The 19,006-nt window shown below is 41.8% G+C and overlaps 1 protein-coding gene across 2 annotated transcripts in view; it reads left to right on the forward strand.

The window, feature by feature from the left end:
- The window catches only part of LIN54 (lin-54 DREAM MuvB core complex component), a 37,693-nt gene extending 20,236 nt beyond the window's left edge, over nt 1–17,457 (forward strand). For both annotated transcript variants that reach the window (XM_044304596.1, XM_044304601.1), the window contains 6 exons: nt 5,493–5,584; nt 6,551–6,622; nt 11,789–11,891; nt 12,034–12,171; nt 13,951–14,153; nt 16,059–17,457. In XM_044304596.1, coding sequence (XP_044160531.1) covers nt 5,493–5,584; nt 6,551–6,622; nt 11,789–11,891; nt 12,034–12,171; nt 13,951–14,153; nt 16,059–16,260 — 810 coding nt within the window. In that variant the 3' untranslated portion in view covers nt 16,261–17,457. The remainder of the gene's footprint in view (nt 1–5,492; nt 5,585–6,550; nt 6,623–11,788; nt 11,892–12,033; nt 12,172–13,950; nt 14,154–16,058) is intronic.
- The last annotated feature ends 1,549 nt before the right edge of the window (nt 17,458–19,006 follow it).

Raw genomic sequence — 19,006 nt, forward strand, 5'->3', positions numbered from 1 at the left:
GTGGAATTGAAAACGCTAATGTGAAAGTAGCCTAAGATGTGTACTGTAATTAGCATCACAGGTGTCTACAAACTTGTAATCAGTCAGTCTGCCTATTTAAAGGGTTAAAAAGTCACTTTGCTCTTTTGGCACAGTGGTTGGTACCACATTGAACATAGAGCTATAAGGAGAGAGTTAGAAAGAAAATTATAGACAAACATGTAAAGGGTAAAGGGTAAATGCTATAAGACCATCTCCAAACAGCTTGATTTTCCTGTTACTACAGTTGCACATATTATTCCAAAGTTTAAGGTCTACAGGACTGTAGCCAACCTCCCTGGATGTGGCCGCGAAAGGAAAATTGATGACAAATTGAAGAGACTGATAATACAAATGGTAACCATAGAGCCCAGAATAACTTCCAAAGAAATTAGATGTACCATCAGTGTCAGATTGCACCATCTGTCTCTGTCTTAGCCAAAGAGGACTTAAAGGCTATGTACACCTTTGGGGGCATTTTTTATTTATTTATTATTGCATTTCACTCATTTTGAGCTAAAAATAATTTTTTCAGTTGGTCTTTTTTTTCTGTAAATAGCCGTGATGCTCTAGTAGTAGCCTCTGGATTCTCTCTATTTTGCATCAGTTGGGGAGCTGACCGGTTTCCTATCTCTGCTTTCTCATATTATAAACACTCATCAAAGCTGAATCCTTATCTTACTGATAAGAATGTGGCTTAAATAACCTCTTAGTTTAGAGATGAGGTTTATTAGATGACAGCACAAAGTGAAAGTATCAGTCACACAGTTAGAAAAACAGTTAACCCTTTGTGACAGAACGGCTCAATATTTTTATTAAAGGCCAATTAGAAATAAGATTTTTTTTTTGCCAAAAATGAGTAAAATGTAATCAAAAACCAAAATTGCCTCTAAAGGTGTACATTGACTTTATTGAAAGACGACCGAGGAGGAAACCACTGATAAGATTCTGGGAGAGTATCCTTTGGTACAGATAAGACAAAACTAGAGCTTTTTGGCAAGTCACATCAGCTCTATGTTCACAGAAGCGAAAATGAAGCATACAAAGAAAAGAACATTGTACCTACTGTGAAACATGTAGGAGGTTATCTTTTGGGGCTGATTTCTTGTAAATGGCACAGGAAATCTCAAATCTGTGCAATAAAATCTCAAGACTATCAAGGCATTCTGGAGGGAAATGTGCTGCCCAGTGTCAGAAGCTTGGTCTCAGTCGCAGGTCATCGGTCCTCCAACAGGATCATGACCCAAAACACACAGCTAAAAACATCAAACATTCAGCCTGGAGAAGGCACCCTTCATACCGGTAGCAGTTTGCTCACGTCCAGTGGGCCAAAATACCTGTGGACAGATGCAAAAGTCTCATTGAAAGTTACAGAAATCGCTTGATTGCAGTGATTGCCTGAAAAGGTTGTGCAACAAAATACAAAGTTAATGATACCATCATTTTTGTCCATGCCGGTTTCATTAGTTTCTGTAAATTATTCTTTTTCAGCCACAATTCAAAAGCAATGTCTAATTTTCATTAGTTGATTTTCAGTAAATTTTTATTTATTACTCAGTTTCCAGTTATTTTAGTGACGAATGTGAGTTTTTCCTTCTTTAACAGAGGGGTACCAACAATTTCTTCCACGTGTGTACCTGAAGAACTGGTAAGCTACTCGTGGTCCGCTACAGTTATTCCTTTAAGTGGGGTTTGGCCCATGTGCAACAGGGTCTGACCGCTTTGGCTCACACTGATCATAAAGGGTCCCTAATTCTCAAGTGTGAATGAAGTGGGGTTGTGTGCATGCTTGCCTACCTCTATTCATTTCTGTGAAACTGCTGTAGATAGTGGAGCACTGTACACTGCAGTCCCATAGACAGTGACACATTTATCATCTATTCTGTGGATGTTGTTCGTGGGCCAATCCATTTAATTCAGTCTGAGTGCCTAGGGCCCACAAGTGAAATTTATTTTGGGGGCCCACCGTATGGATACATTCAAATATTGCCTGCTGACAGCAAGATTCTACTAGATAATTGAATATGGGGGTCCCTGCAGCAACTTTGAGAAGGTAGGTCCTGGGGAAAAGAGGATACTGGTAGCTTTCCTCTATACCTAGAAGTCATCTCAGCTCTGATCATGTCTATAATAATAAACTGGGGAGTTTCTTTAATAATCTATCAAGTTTTTTTATATGAACATAGGCTGGTTGAGGTCCTGTACATTGAATGTATGTATGTAGTGCAGTAAGTCTATTGTGTTATGTGCCACTTGTGCAGGTGGTGGGAGACTAGGGGACCACCGGGGGATTCACTTGTACCCCTGTAGGCCAGTCCGAGCTTGGTTGTGCACATTTATAATCCTGTCGTATGCACTGAATTTACTTAGGGGGCCAGATATACTAATCCTATTGATGGTGTAAACTTAGGCCATCCAGACCTGCCCCAGATTTATCACACGGGATCAGGCTGGATGAGAAATTAGGTGCAGGGATATAAAATTTTATCTAAGGCGTTTTTACTGGATCCGGCAGGGTTCAGCAAAAATGCTTCCGTTACATGTTGCGGTTTGCTCTCCAGTATGGGAACGCAACTAAACGGAACGGAATACATTTTGGAGCATTCAGTTCAGTTCTGTCCCCATTGACAATGAATGGGGACAAAACTGAAGCGATTTTTCCGGTATTCAGCCCCTATGACAGATGTCCTGAAAACTAAAACCCTAGTGTGAAAGTAGCCTAACTTATACTAACTGTTGGTTGGGTTAGTATGAGACAGACGTTTACCTCAGTTTTGGTGTTAAATGTTGCTTATTAGCCAAATCCCCCTTTTGGGTAAGCCACATCCCTTGTCCGCATAGTGTTAGATATATTTACCAAGTTGTGCCACATATTGGTACAATTTACGCCAAATATAGGTGCACATACATTACTAAACATGGGCCCATAGCTACAATCTAATATATACAGCTGTATGTATGTCCGCTAAAGGAATCCACACCGTCGCATTTACAATCCCGAAATTTGGCTCACCTGTGGTGAGCATTAAATAGAGGTAAAGGACCTTTGATGACGTCACTCCGGTCATCACATGGTACGTCACATGATCTTTTACCATGGTGATTCACCATGGTAAAAGACCATGTGATGACCAGTTTGACGTCATCAAAGGTCCTTTACCTCTATTTAATTCTCACCGCAGGTCCTAGTCAACAAAGGAGACACAAGGAGATGCCGGGCTTCACGATCAAGTGGACTAAGGTGAGTTAAATTATTTTTATTTATTTTTTTAACCCCTCCAGCGCTGTTTTACTATGCATTCTGTATTCAGAATGCTATTATTTTCCCTTATATTATGTTATAAGGGAAAATAATACAATCTACAGAACACCAATCCCAGGTTTGGGTACCAAACATGCGCAATTTTTCTCACGCGAGTGCAAAACGCATTACAATGTTTTGCACTCGCACGGAAAAATCGCGCATTTTCCCGCAACGCACCCGCCTCTTATCCAGGCAAAAAAACTGACGCCCGTGTGAAAGAGGCCTTAAATAGGCAGGGCGTTGGGGATGACACTGTTTAGGGAGTGGAGTGCTGTGGAGGTCAGTTAAGGCGGGCAAAAGACAGGCTTAAAAACCCCACCCCCAGATCCCACTAAGCCACACCCCTAACCTGGTTAGGCCACTCCTAGTCTCACTTCGCTGCTGACGGGCGGGGATTTAAAAAAATTAATGTAAAAATCTATTTTTGTCAGCTGCAGGATTGGGAGGGTGACTTTCTCCCTGCAGCTCCTGCTCAGACAGCACAGTGCTGCTGTCTGAGAGTGACCTGTTCAAAAGGACATCCCTGTGCCTGACTGAGAACAGGAAGTCCGAAAGCCGGACTGTCCGGCCTAAAACCGGACCTCTGGCCACCCTAGGGACAGGCTGCTGTGGAGGTCACAGTTAAGGAGATGGTCCGCTATAGAAGTCAATGTTAAGGGGCAGATTGCTGTAGAGGCCACTGTTAATGGGTCGGAGTGTTGTGGAAATCACTGTTAAGGAGATGGGGTACTGTGGAGGTCACTGTTAAAATCAATTAAAATGTTAAGGGGGCGAGATGCTCTGGAGGTCACTGTTAAGGTTCCAAATAAATGCTGATCGCGCTGCCTTAGGAGTGTGGAGTTCCAATCCCAATCCTTATTCCAAATGCGCAGTTGGAATAAGGATCTGGGATTGGAACGCCACACTCATAAGGCAGCGCGATCAACATTTATTTGGAACAGCGCCGATAAGTAACCACAAAGATTAGAGACTGCTTGTATTTAAAGGGAATCTGTCACCTGCTTTTACCATTTTAAGCTGTCACCATCGCCATGTTCACTAAAGTACCTTATTTCCTTACTTTATTTTGTTTTGTCCTTTTGATAAAAAAAAAAATGCCCTTTTTATGATATGCTAATGAGGCTCCAAGGTGCCTAGAGGGGCGTTTTTTCCCTCTCTGGTGCCCAGTGACGCCCCCCTGCAGTGCCCAGCCCGCCTTAATTTGAATCCCAAGAACGCCTCCTGATCCTCAACCTCCCACAGCCCCGGCAAATGGTTCCGCCTCCTCCCCACGTCATCGTCTACCTTCTAGAAATGCCCCGTCCTTCTTTCTGTCGGCGGTCAGAGATCCTGCGCAGGCGCGGTACCGCCTACGCGATCATCAACCTCCTCAGGGCAACAAAGTCTCACTGGGCATGCGCCAAGCCCAGTGACGTAATCTGAGCGCTGTTGCCCTGAGGAGGTTGATGATCGCACAGGCGGTACTGCGCCTGCGTGAGATTTCTGGCCGCCGACAGGAAGGACGGACGGGGCATTTCTAGACGATGACGTGGGTAGGAGGTGGAACCATTTGCCGGGGCTGTGGGAGGTTCTTGGGATTCGAATTAAGGTGGGCTGGGCACTGCAGGGGGCATCACTGGGCACCAGAGAGGAAAAAATGCCCCTCTGGGCACCTTGGAGCCTCATTAGTATATCATAAAAGAGCTTTTTTTTTTATCAAAAGGACAAAACGAAATAAAGTCAGAAGAAGACTGCAGGAAATAAGGTACTTTAGTGAACATGGCGATGGTGACAGATTCCCTTTTAAGTTTTTTGTTTGTGGGTTTCTCTATTCACTGTTAAGGTGGCAGGGAACGGTGGAGGTCACATTCTAAAGGAACGGAGCTATGTGATGGTCACTGTTAAGGGGGCGGGTTATTGTGGAAATCACTGTTAACCAAATGGAGTACTGTGGAAGTCACTAATAAAGGGACAGCCGCTGTGGAGGTCACTGTTAAGGGGGCGGGGTACTGTAGATGTCATTGTTAAAATAAATCAACTGTATCCACTACAACACACAAACATTAAATAAAATAGATGAAATATACCCGTGCAAAGCCTGGTCCTTCTGCTAGTTTATTTTATTAAATGTGTACGCATTGTGGATCGAATTTTGTACATTTTTTTTTTTTCTTTCTTTATTTTTATGAAGTTGCAGCAGTCGTCTTACGTATCCATTGCAAGCAATGCAGGAATGTCTGGAACCCAAGGTTCACAGAATCAGACGAGGCTACCACTGAATGGGTGAGTAGGTCACGTTCTCCATACTAATCCAGTGGAAAAGTGGATCAGTCCAATTCCAAATCTGATTTTTCTGAAGACATTAAGAAAATTATAGTTGCCATGGCAAATACTTCGCTTTACATGAGTGAGATTTCTCAAAACGTGTGCAGTGTTATTTGCTTTTTATAGTATATTAGGGAAAGCGACATACAATTATCTGCCATTTCTATTACTATACTTGTCAGTATATGTTTTTCATTTTACTAAATGATATGTCGGGCAAAAACAATGTTCTGTCGTTGTCTAAATGCATGAACAATTTCCCAATGTCAGTTTTAGTTTGCTCATTTAAAGAGTAACTCAATTTTAACAAGATGTCCCTATTGCCCTAATAATAGTTTTTCTAACATACTTTATTATTGGATTTTGTATTTTATTACAGTTTCCGTCCCCTAAAGAGCACCATTCCTTTCGATTAAAACTGACGTTTTATGTACACCGCTGATTGCTCAGCCGTGTACGGAGTACGGGCTGTAGACACTGTATGAATGGAGCTGCAGCAGTGCACACGGGCAGGAGCACATATTGCTGCTCCTGCCTGTGCCCCCTGGAGGATTACTAACTCCTGGCATGGCACATGGATACCCTGTAACCATGTGCTATACCAGGATTGGCTGAGGGGCTCGGGCTTCTTTACCATTAATACCTTTGGAGCATCTTGTAGTGTTTTAAACTTGTTCCGCTTTTCCTCTGTTACTCCTCCTGCAAGTGAATATATTGATAACAGGTTATCATATCCCTTGTTAGGGGGGTTGTCCCTGCCTAGTCTTACATGGTCATCACTGATTGGCTGTAGAGAAAAAAATAGAAACTTCCCTCTCCCTTGTAGGCTCCCCTGCTTAGTTTAATCTTGTGCTATTTATTGAATTTTCATAGCCGTTTTAAGAGCACTGCATTTAATGACATTTATTGTCGTCTTGGTTTCAGCATAATGTCTTCCGACGCAGCAAGTCGTCCAAGAAAGCCATGCAACTGCACAAAGTCGTTATGCTTGAAATTGTAAGTAGGTAGATTGCATAATCACTCCAGTAAGTTTAGTATTACATTTCACATACTTGCTTATGTAGTGATGTGATGTTAGTTGCACCACAATCTGCGACTTTTCCCCGCTCACACCAGGTCTAAAAAAGTGGGCAGGGAAGGCCCGGCAGGCCCGTCATTTACCATATTCTACGCTTGTTTTAGGCATCAAAAATGGTCTAAATGTAAGACCGCTCGTAAGCTGTCTTACATTTAGAAGCAGCGCTGGGTGCACTGAAGTTGTGTAGAGGCCTGTGCCTCTTTATAACTTCAGCGATCCACCTCCAGTGTAGGGGCTTTATTAACCCCTTAGTGACCGCACATACATCTTTTTACGGCGGTCACTAAGGGGCCTTAGGGCTGGGCTGCCTTAAAAAAAAGTGGCAGCCCAGTCTAAGCGCTGTGAGCCACGGCCCTGCTCTAACAGTTCGGACCGGAGTGCCGATCAGGGCTGTTTAACACTTTACATGGCATGTAAAGTGCTGACAGAGGGAGTGGATTCACCCTGTATCTCATCTGCACCTCACAAATGCGATCCCCGGGTGCTGATGTGTGTGAAGGCAGGCAGGGCTCTGATGTAGGCCCCAGACCAGTCTTCAGTAATTTCCAGCAGGCTGCGCCTCTCTGGCGCATCCTGCTGGTCAATGTTAGAATAGCATTGCCATTAAAATGCAATGCACTATAGGGATAATGCATTGAATTTTAAAAGCAATCAATATACTGAGGGACTATTAAGTGGTAAAAAAACAAACAAAAAAAAAACATTTATTAAATAAATAAAAATCTCCCCCATATGTTTGGTATTGCTACGTCTGTAACGACACTGACTACATAAATATCACATAAATTATCCCCTACAGTGAACGCCGTAAAAAAATAAAAAGACAGAATTGCTTATTTATTCTTAGTTGCCACTGAAAAAAATGTAATAACAAACGATCAAAAAATGCCATTTACTCCAAAATGATACCAATGAAAAATACAAGTCGTCCTGCAAAAATCAAGCCCTCGCACAACTCCAAGACAAATTAAGTTATGGGTCTTGGGAAGCGGCAATGCAAAAATATTTTTGTCTTAAAAAAAAAAAAGGGGAGGGGTTTATTGCTTAAAAGTTGTAAAACGTAAAAACACTATATGTATTTGGTATCACTGTAATCGTACTGACCCAGAGAATAAAGATATGTAATTTATACCGAAAAATCACCATAAAATTTATAACGTAAAAACACAGTGGCAGTATTGCTGTTTTTCCCATCTCCCTCCCAGAAAGAGTTAATAAAAGTTAATCAGAAAGCCTCGTCTTTTAAAGCATATATATAAAAAAACATATAACATGCAAAAAAACTGAAAAAAAAAAGAAATGCGAAAGGGAAGAGACAAAAGAGAGGTTATGATTATGGAACGGGTGGGAAAAAGGGAGGCGTCTGAATAGATGGTCATCTCTATAAATCAAGGTCACTCTTCACATAAATGGACACGGTATCAAATTTGGAGCCAAAGAACTCTGAGAGAAATTTCAGTATTTTTGTCAATCGGTCTGCGGTAAGGAACAGGGCCCCAGTGAGCAGATATGATCACATATATTAAACCATTGGGAGGTGGAGGTGGAGGTGGCAGAGGTTGCAATATTTTTTTTTTTCCAAAAGAGTAAAAATACACCTCTTAGCATTGTTCAAGAGTATTTTTTACTATGCATTTTGCAGTAATTCAAACAAATGATACATAGGCATATTAAGAGGTTGCTATTTGTGCAGGGAAACCATTACTACTCCACTCTAGATCTGTCCTCCATCCATTAATAGCAAATTTCAATTATTTTTCATTTATATGACTTTCACTCCTTTTAAAAACTGCAAATATGCTGAGGCAAACGTGACATCCTGACTGCACCAGCACACCCTGGCTGAGCCTCTCCAACCTAATTCAAGGGATAGAAAAACCATTAAGGGCTCAGCTGCTCAGCCAGAGCATGCTGGTGCAGTGTAGTCAGGATGTTATGTCTCCCTCAATCAGTCCACATCATGTTTGGACTAGACATGCAGCCAAATTATCAGTGCTTTACATGTCCAGTACGTTATTGGCCCATCTGCACCATGATTAACCCCACAGTGGTCTGTTCTGCTCTTTAGATCCAGTGTCCACTTACGAGATGAAGTGCAGAAATATCTCCAGCTTTTTATTTCTGATGGGACACTAATGCTGGAGATGCAGGACACTTATAACTCGGCTACATGACTGTGCAGCCCAAACATGATGTAGACTAATTGAAACAAATATTACATCCTGACTGTTCTATCCCTCAGCTGCTCAGCCAGGGCATGCTGGTGCAGTCACAGCAGCAGCCCTAAACTCCAGCTCCCTGTGGGGATAGAGGACAGAGAAGGCAGAGCAATGGGTGGACAGTGGGAGTCGAGCATTTGGAGGCAGCGAGGGGAGAATTCAGGACAGGAGGGTGTAGCAGCAGCAGTGGGGAGCAGCCCTTCATCATACCTCTTGAGTCTTGTCTGGCAATGACCTCCCCTCCTCGGGAATTTTTAGTGGTCCTACTACCCACGTGCCAGAAGTTAAGGTCGGTGCCGTCCATCCACCTCTCCTGTCAGTTGCTGCTTCAGATCCGGACCAATTTGCTGCTGGACTGCTTTCATTCATCTTCCCGCCGGTACTGCTGACATGTAATCATCAGGAAGGTGGATGGGAGGAGGTCAGCAGCAATGCGGGAACCTATATCTTTACATATACAGTTGCAAGAAAAAGTATGTGAACCCTTTGGAATGATATGGGTTTCTGCACAAATTGGTCATACAATGTGATCTGATCTTCATCTAAGTCAGAACAATAGACAATCACAGTCTGCTTAAACTAATAACACACAAAGAATTACATGTTACTATGTTTTTATTGAACACACCATGGAAACATTCACAGTGCAGGTGGAAAAAGTATGTGAACCCTTGGATTTAATAACTGGTTGAACCACCTTTGGCAGCAATAACTTCAACCAAACGTTTCCTGTAGTTGCAGATCAGACGTGCACAACGGTCAGGAGTAATTCTTGACCATTCCTCTTTACAGAACTGTTTCAGTTCAGCAATATTCTTGGGATGTCTGGTGTGAATCGCTTTCTTGAGGTCATGCCACAGCATCTCAATCGGGTTGATGTCAGGACTCTGACTGGGCCACTCCAGAAGGCGCATTTTCTTCTGTTTAAGCCATTCTGTTGTTGATTTACTTCTATGCTTTGGGTCGTTGTCCTGTTGTAACACCCATCTTCTGTTGAGCTTCAGCTGGTGGGCAGATGGCCTTAAGTCCTCCTGCAAAATGTCTTGATAAACATGGGAATTCATTTTTCCTTCGATGATAGCAATCAGTCCAGGCCCTGATGCAGCAAAACAGCCCCAAACCATGATGCCCCCACCACCATACTTCACAGTTGGGATGAGGTTTTGATGTTGGTGTGCTGTGCCTCTTTTTCTCCACACATAGTGTTGTGCGTTTCTTCCAAACAACTCAACTTTGGTTTCATCTGTCCACAGAATATTTTGCCAGTACTGTGGTGGAACATCCAGGTGCTCTTATGCAAACTGTAAACGTACAGCAATGTTTTTTTTGGACAGCAGTGGCTTCCTCTGTGGTATCCTCCCATGAAATCCATTCTTGTTTAGTGTTTTATGTATCGTAGATTCGCTAACAGGGATGTTAGCATATGCCAAAGACTTTTGTAAGTCTTTAGCTGACACTCTAGGATTCGTCTTCACCTCATTGAGCAGTCTGCGCTGTGGTCTTGCAGTCATCTTTACAGGACGGCCACTCCTAGGGAGAGTAGCAGCAGTGCTGAACTTTCTCCATTTATAGACAATTTGTCTTACCGTGGACTGATGAACAGCAAGGCTTTTGGAGATACTTTTATAACCCTTTCCAGCTTTATGCAAGTCAACAATTCTTAGGGTCCATTCACACGTCCGTTTTTTCTTTCTTGATCTGCTCCGTTTTTTGCGGAACAGATCAGGACCAGATCTGGACCCATTCATTTTCAATGGGTCCTGGAAAAAAATCGGACAGCACAATGTGTGCTGTCCGTTTCCGTTGTTCCGTTCCGCATGTCCGTTTAAATATAAAACATGTCCTATTATTTTCCGCAAAATTTGGATCCTGGTACAATACAAAGTCAATGGATCCGCAAAAAACGGAAGACATTCGGATGTCATTCCGTATGTCATCCGTTTTTTGCGGAATCCGTTCCTGGAAACAATTTTTTTTATTTATTCATTTATTTATTTATTTTTTCAAAGAAATCCAAACAACTTTATTTGATTATTGAAATGTATACATGTTTCCGTTTTTTGCGGATCCGCAAAAAACGGATGACATACGGAAACATTTTCAGGAACAACGGATCCGCAAAAAACGGACCGAAATTCGGATTATAGAAAAATACTGACGTGTGAATGTAGCCTTAATGGTAGGTCTTCTGAGAGCTCTTTTGTGCGAGGCATCATTCACATCAGGCAATGCTTCTTGTGAAAAGCAAACCCAGAACTGGTGTGTGTTTTTATAGGGCAGGGCAGCTGTAACAAACACCTCCAATCTCATCCCATTGATTGGACTCCAGTTGGCTGACACCTCACTCCAATTAGCCCCTGAAGATGTCATTAGTCTAGGGGTTCACATACTTTTTCCACCTGCACTATGAATGTTTACATGGTGTGTTCAATAAAAACATGGTAACATTTAATTCTTTGTGTGTTATTAGTTTAAGCAGATTGTGATTGTTTATTGTTGTGACTTAGATGAAGATCAGATCACATTTTATGACCAATTTGTGCAGAAATCCATATCATTCCAAAGGGTTCACATACGTTTTCTTGCAACTGTACAAACTGTCTTGCATAAAACTACTGGCAATTATAATAAATAATATATAGAAAGTCTCTATGTATTAATACGCATCAGACTCTTTTAGAGTAAAATCGCCTGTGCAGGCGTCTTTGACGCTCGTAGAGGCATTATTGCGACCTCAGATTCTTTAGAGAAAGTGTCGGATCTGTGAACATAACCTTAGGTAAGCATGACTAATCATGGGGGGGGGGGGGGTTTACTTCAGTGTTAAAACCAGCAGCCTGATGGGAGACTTTCTGTCATTTTCAGATATTGTGACTGTTTTGCCAACGGAGAGTTTTGCAACAACTGCAATTGCACAAACTGTTACAACAACCTGGAGCATGAGAATGAGCGGCAAAAAGCTATCAAGGTTAGAAAAACGGAATACAGAAGCTGTGTTCCCTGTATTTTACTAACTTAAAGCACAGATACCAAGACTATCCTCTTACAGGAGCCACAGTGTGCACAAACATTGTGAAAATGTTTTCCCTTTGCTTTACTTGGGTTACCAGGCGTGTTTAGACAGAAATCCAGAAGCGTTTAAACCAAAAATTGGCAAAGGAAAGGAAGGGGAATCTGACCGACGACATAGCAAAGGCTGCAATTGCAAACGGTCGGGATGCTTAAAGAACTACTGTGAATGCTACGAGGTAAAGATGTATCTTCCTTAGCTTGGAAAATGATGCTATATAAATGTCAGTTATTGTTATGGAAGTGTTAGGCTCTATTCACGCGTCCGCAATTCCATTCCTAATTTTGCAAAACAGAATTGCGGACCCATTAATTTCTATAGGGCCGCACTTCAGGGTCCGCAATTCCGATCCCGAAAAAATAGAACATGTCCTATTAAGTGCCGGCGATGTGTGGTCCGCAAAATGCGGAATGCACATTGCCGGTGTCCGTGTTTTGTGGATCCGCAAAACACACACGGACATGTGAATGGACCCTTACTCCGTGAACCACATCTGTCTTATTGTATAGATCTCCTGTTTTACACATTCAGTACAAGGATTGTCCTTACTCCCATCAGTTGTTTTCTCGGTTGGGACTCATAATTGAACTACTAGAAGACCAGAAGTTAAAGGGGTTGTCTAATTGGCAGGGTCCAACCTCTGGAACCCCTACCGATCACAAAAACAGAGGTCCTATGTTCCCATGTTTGTATAAAGTGGCAGTCATGAATGTGCACTGCTGCTCCATTCAGCTCTGAGGGGCTTTACCGTGATCAGGAGGGGCCTGTAGTTGGACCTTCACCAGACATGTGTTTGTGGTGGGACAACCGCTTTAAATTCAGACTGTAGGCATGACGGTGTTAATAAAATGTAAAAAAAAAAAAAATATTTAAAATGTCCTCGTTCCCAGCGCCACAGCTCCTAGTGGTCCCTGGTAGACCTGAAGTGACGGTACCCATTCTTGGTCAGAAGACTGCTGAAGCCATTCACTGGCCTCAGCAGTCACACATGCAAGAATGGCATATCACTGGTGAGCAATGCTACCTACAGTCTGAGTTTAAATTTATACCATACAATCCTGTTAACCTCTTAAAAGGCTTCTCTAGCTTTGTTCTCTGCCCCAGCCCCTTGAACCTGTGGAGGGAGGCATACTTACCTGCTCTCTGCAGCTCAGTTCTGCTTTCTTTGGTACACTGCTGCACTCCATTTCTCACTTGTAAACTTCCGCCACGGACAGGGATCAGTTATGTCAGTGACTGGCTGCAGCAGTTGTGTATCCCGAGCGGGATGTCACTGGGTCACATGAGCAAGTAATTGTGCTTCTTCCACAGATGCAGCAGGGATGAAGGGGTCCAAAAAGTATGAAAAGGCTGGAGAAGTCCTTTTGTTTTGGACTTTTTGGAAATTCTTTTGTTTTTTCAACTCCACATTTCAAAAGCCATATTTATTTTTCCATTGACATAGGTATATGAGGGTTTTTTTCTTTTTTTTTTTTTCTTTGCAGGATGGGTAGTATTTTTAAATTGTACTATTTTGGGGTACATGTAATTGTTGTATACATTTTATCAAATTTTGAGGTGTAATGGAGTGAAAAAACTGCAATTCAAGTTTTGTTTTTACGGAGTTCACTTCTAGGCGATGGCATGTGCACAGGCCCTGAGCTCATAGCGTCACTGCCCCGTAATAGTACAGCAGTTTGTGGGAAGTTCCCATGACTTAGTACTATGCTGCAGTGCAGGAATGGGTTAACATACATATATGCATACATACATTTTCATAATTCCTGTCTGTTGTACTATACAGAGATATTGGTATTTATTTCTACTTTGTTGTGGCAACCATTACTTTCGGAATTACCCTGCAGTGGTCTGATATAGTTTTTGTCTCTAAACTTATGTCTTGTTCACATCTATAATACGGAAGTCTAATTAAAGCCTTTTTTTTATTTTATTTTTTATTTATGCAAATTTCCCCCAGGCTAAAATTATGTGCTCCTCAATATGCAAGTGCATAGGTTGCAAAAATTTTGAGGAGAGCCCAGAGCGCAAGACTCTAATGCACCTAGCTGATGCCGCAGAAGTGAGGGTGCAACAGCAAACCGCAGCCAAAACGAAATTGTCTTCTCAGATCTCTGACTTGCTCACAAGACCAGCGCCATCACTTACAAGTGGAGGAGGAAAGTGAGTGATTTCCTTTCTCTTTTTTTTTTTTTTTTTTTTTTTTTTACTGATTCTTTTTTGTTCCGTAGGTTCAAAATTATAATACTAATAATTTCCCATAAATATTTGTCTCCGACTTTATTAAAATAGAATTATACATTTCTCCAAGAGTTCACTAGCCTAAAAGTTTAAATGGGTTGTCCCATCTGGGCATTTAAGGCAGATCCACGGGCTATGCCATAAATGTCTAACAGGTGCGGAGACTATATGTTTCTTGTTTCTTGTTCATGACACCACTGCAAACGAAAGCGATGGTGGCTGGCTGTCAATGGCAGGTTATGCTATTGGCGCCATGACACAAAATTGTGGAGAGTGGTCGAACTGTGGGACGCCACAGTAGGAATCTTTGTACACCGAACAAGGTGAATCGGCGAGATATACCGTGAGTACAGATATAATCTGCACAGACTGTATTGGGACTTTACAGAGACCATATTTCCGATACGAAAGGCCCTGCACATGTGGGCTGACTACATTCATAGCACGGTCGGAACCATATGTATGGTGTGCTCAGACTCCTGAGAGAGTCGAAATAGATGGGCGGTCTAAACATTTTCCAATATGGAGTCATATAGCTATATACACACAGTGATTTATTATCTAAGGTCCTGCATGAATTTGCTTTCTTGAAGAAACTATACGTTCCGCAGAACCTGTATGTGTCTATTATAAGCCATCTACTAATGATTATTATAATCTGAAATACAGCTGCATACACGCCGTCCAAGGTAGATTTCACTCTACCACATTAGCCGTGATCCAACGAGTCATCCCTACTGGGAGGATACGGATGCAGCTTTCTTGATATAGTGAACCTTGCAGGCGATGTCTATGTAAAACTTTGGTCCTCGATATATCCATATTTTCCTTTTTTATATATTTTATTTAATGTATACATGTTGATGTAGTTATAATACATTTTTTTATTCTATTTCCACGTGATTTCCAATTGTTCTGAGTGCCGGTTCAATTTCTCAAATTTTTTCCAATCCAGAACTAGGGGTGTTTCTCGGAACCTGAGCACCAGTTGTGGTTAATCGGAGTGAGCCATCTGTTTATCACTTGCAGATCTAAATCTCTGTTCTGTCTGTGCTCCGTAGCGGACCAGCTTATCAGTGATTGATACAATTTTCTTTGTGTGTATACAGAGGGGGCTGTCAGTCATTAATAAGACTATCTTCTGTACAACTGAACTCAGAAAGAGCAGAGATTTAAATGCATAGATTACAAAAATGTTTCTAAATATTTTACTACAAAACTATATATCAATCGGCTCAGCTCCTCCTGCCCTATTACATGCAGACTGCACTGTGACTGACTGCTATCCCTGTATACATACTTACACAGAGAATGCTCTCTCCCCATACTTACACAGAGAATGCTCTCTCCCCATACTTACACAGAGAATGCTCTCTCCCCCGTGTACAACTGAAGTCACAAAAAGCAAAGATTTGAACGTATAAATTACGACTTTTACTGAATCCTTATCCACATAAAACTATAGGGGGAGATTTATTTAAAAAAAAAAAAGGCTTGGTTTTCCATAGCAACCAGTCAGGTTCCACTTTTCATTTTTCCAAGCATCTTTGCTACAAAATGCTACAATTTTGATAAATATTACCCCACCATGTTATGACTCTTTGATAAAGTGTTTTTATTGTGCAAAAGTAGTGAATCACCCTGTCTTAAAGCGGTTGTGTCACTTCAGCAAATGGCATGTATTATGTAGAGGGCGTTAATAGAAGCCACTTACTAATGTATGGTTATTATTCATATTGCTTCCTTTTGCTGGCTGGATTAAATGCATTAGTCAGTTGCAGTATATTTAAAATTTTCTGCTTACAAAGACCCTTGCGTTCTTTTTAGGTTACCGTTCACATTTGTCACAAAGGAAGTTGCTGAGGCTACATGTGCATGTTTATTGGCCCAGGCTGAAGAAGGAGAAAAATTCTCATATTCCAAATCTGCCACAGAGCGGATGATCTTAGAGGAGTTTGGCCGCTGCTTGATGAGGGTAATCAACTCTGCAGGAAAAGCAAAAAGTGACCCTTGTTCTATGAGCTGTTGAACATAAGGCCTGGGGACTAGCACGAGTGACTGACCAGTTACTGTGGCTACGAAATGGAGAGCGCGGAGCGTACACAGACGAGTCCTAATGCCCAGGCAGTGACCGGCTAAATGTAATATAGCAACATAAAAATCGATTTTATGAGAAGCAGTACTTTTTAAGTCTTGAAGTTGATTTTTTCCTCTCTTCGAACCCTGTACAGATGACGACGCCCCACTGGTGAATCCAGAATCGTTTCTCATTTTCCTTGTCGTGTTCCTAATTTGATTAATTATTTTTAAGGTTTTCAGTCACCATCTTCTAATAGACAACCTTTATTTTTTTCAGTCTGAAATGGTAAGTTCAAAAATGCTGTGCTCTCGGAAACGCTTCGACAACATATTAATGGACTTACCAAAATTACCAAAATGTTTTTTACCAAAATTTGATAAAAGGTGCAGTAAGAAATGCCACCTTGCCATGGGTGGCAAGATTACAGTGCGGTTGGTAGACATTGCTGAGTGTTTCCATGTTGTCAATGCCATGGCAGAAGCACAAGACCAGAATATGGTTCATATGTTCCTGTTCAGCAGCTAACACGTTTGGAAGAACATATGGACGACTTTTGTGTTAAATCTGGTAACTGCTATCAACTTTTTTTTTTGTAAGGATTATATTAATTTGGATACTGCTGTATTTTTTGGGGGTTATATCAAGTCTGAGGGCAATGAAGAGCTCTCTAGGATCCTACTTCCTGCATATACAGATGTTAGTCCGCCTCCTGCCAGGATATGATCAGTAGCAAATAGAATATTTTATATTATTTTGGTATCCAAGTTCATACTACAGTCTGAATGATAAAGTGGTGCCCAATTGCAGAGTGAGGTAGAATTTTTCTATAATTAATGGAGGACCTAATGAGATTGAAGAGGTTGCAACATCACCAATAATGCTATCTTTATTTAAGTGGAAATGCTCTAAGGCTTCATGCACACGACCGTATCTGCTTTGTGGTCCACACATTGCTGATCCGCAAAATACAGCTACACTGCAGACCCATTGAGTTTAGTAGGTCTGTGGTCCACATTTTACGGCCAAGCATAGGACATGTTCTATCCTTTTGCAGAACAGACATAAAGGATGGAGAAAGTGCACAGATGACCGCAAAATGCACACCATGGACCTATTGGGGGAGGGAGATTTATCAAACTGGTGTAAAGTAGAACTGGCTTAGTTGCCCATAGCAACCAATCAGATTCCACCTTTCATTTTCCAAAGGAGCTGTGAAAAATGAAATGAGGAATCTGATTGGTTGCTATGGGCAACTAAGCCAGTTCTACTTTACACCTGTTTGATAAATCTCCCCCATTGAATGAATGAATAAAAAAAGACTGCACGTAGACAGCGATTTGTGGACCTCAAAATGGATATGATCGTGTGCATGAGGCCTAACACTGCTATTCAGTACAAACCCATATGTATTGTGTACCTTTATTTGTGAATATTACTATAAGGCCTCATGCACACGGACGTACCCCGGCCTGCAAACAGCGGGTTTGCAATATACGGGCACCAGCTGTGTGCACACCCAATCACAGATGCAAACCCATTCACTTGAATGGGTCCACAATCCGGAAGGTGTGGAGCGCTACTGAGCACTTGTGTGGGGGTCCGTGCCCCTGCACTGCAAACAAAATGGAACTTTTTCTATTTTTTTTTTTTCCTGGTACGGACGGATCCCAGACCCATTCAAGTGGCACCTGCATAGAACAGCCGAGCAACGGCCATGTGCATGAGGCCTAAAGCATTGAGCTGTCTGTAGAGATGATCCAAATGCTGGTTACAAGCTGAATGTAAGTGGAGGCACCCACACTCCACTAGTAATATATGTAATCTGTCCACCTTGGTCTCCTGCGGCATGCTATACAGTTAAAGTGGTTTTCTGGGGAGTACGTATAGATTGATGAGCTATCTTTAGCATAGGTCATCAATATTAGATCGGCAGGCGTTTGACTTCTAGCCTCTTTGTTGGGCCTGTGACTTGGACATTGTACCTGGCATGCAATGATCTCCAAAGAGCTGATGGGTGGGCTGCTGGAAGTCATACCCCTGCGATCTGATATTTTTTACCTGGCCTAAGGATAGGCCATCAATAATTTAGACCTTGGAAAATGGTTTCAAGTCTCGGGCAGCAGTTGTCATCACCCATTTGGAAACCCATACAGAACATAACTCTGCATGGATGAGATGCGTACTAAAAAGTGGTGTGGTGTGGTGTACTCATCAACTCAGGGTTTCCAACCTTTTACTTCGACATTTCTGCCACGTGTGAATATACACTAGTGAGCCAGCACGGTTTCAGCCTGGTTGAAGACTAATATGCTGGTTTTAAAATGTCATATCGTAAAAGAATTAAAAGTAGTGGCAGAGTCCTCCAAAGAAGAATCAAGCGGGCAGTGTCTGGACTGTAAGGAAGGACTGTTATCATGTATTCTGATCGTTCTCATCATAAATTCTGCAGTAGAATCATAATCACACTTGAATAAAGTTTAAGGCACCGAACCTTTAGGAATATGAGCACTTAATTTATCCACAGATCACGTTTTGAAGACCCTTTGTCCATAAACCTTAACCTTGTGCTTAAAAAGTTGACACCACCTTTCTGTAAAGTTAAAACGGCCGATCTCTAGTTTCTCTCCTCGTCTTGTGTGTTCATTTTCTATGTCTTTTGAAAATGTATAAATGTAAATTAGCGTGTAGATGGCCT

The sequence above is a fragment of the Bufo gargarizans genome, chromosome 1 (assembly GCF_014858855.1).
Source record: "Bufo gargarizans isolate SCDJY-AF-19 chromosome 1, ASM1485885v1, whole genome shotgun sequence".
Taxonomy (NCBI): domain Eukaryota; kingdom Metazoa; phylum Chordata; class Amphibia; order Anura; family Bufonidae; genus Bufo; species Bufo gargarizans.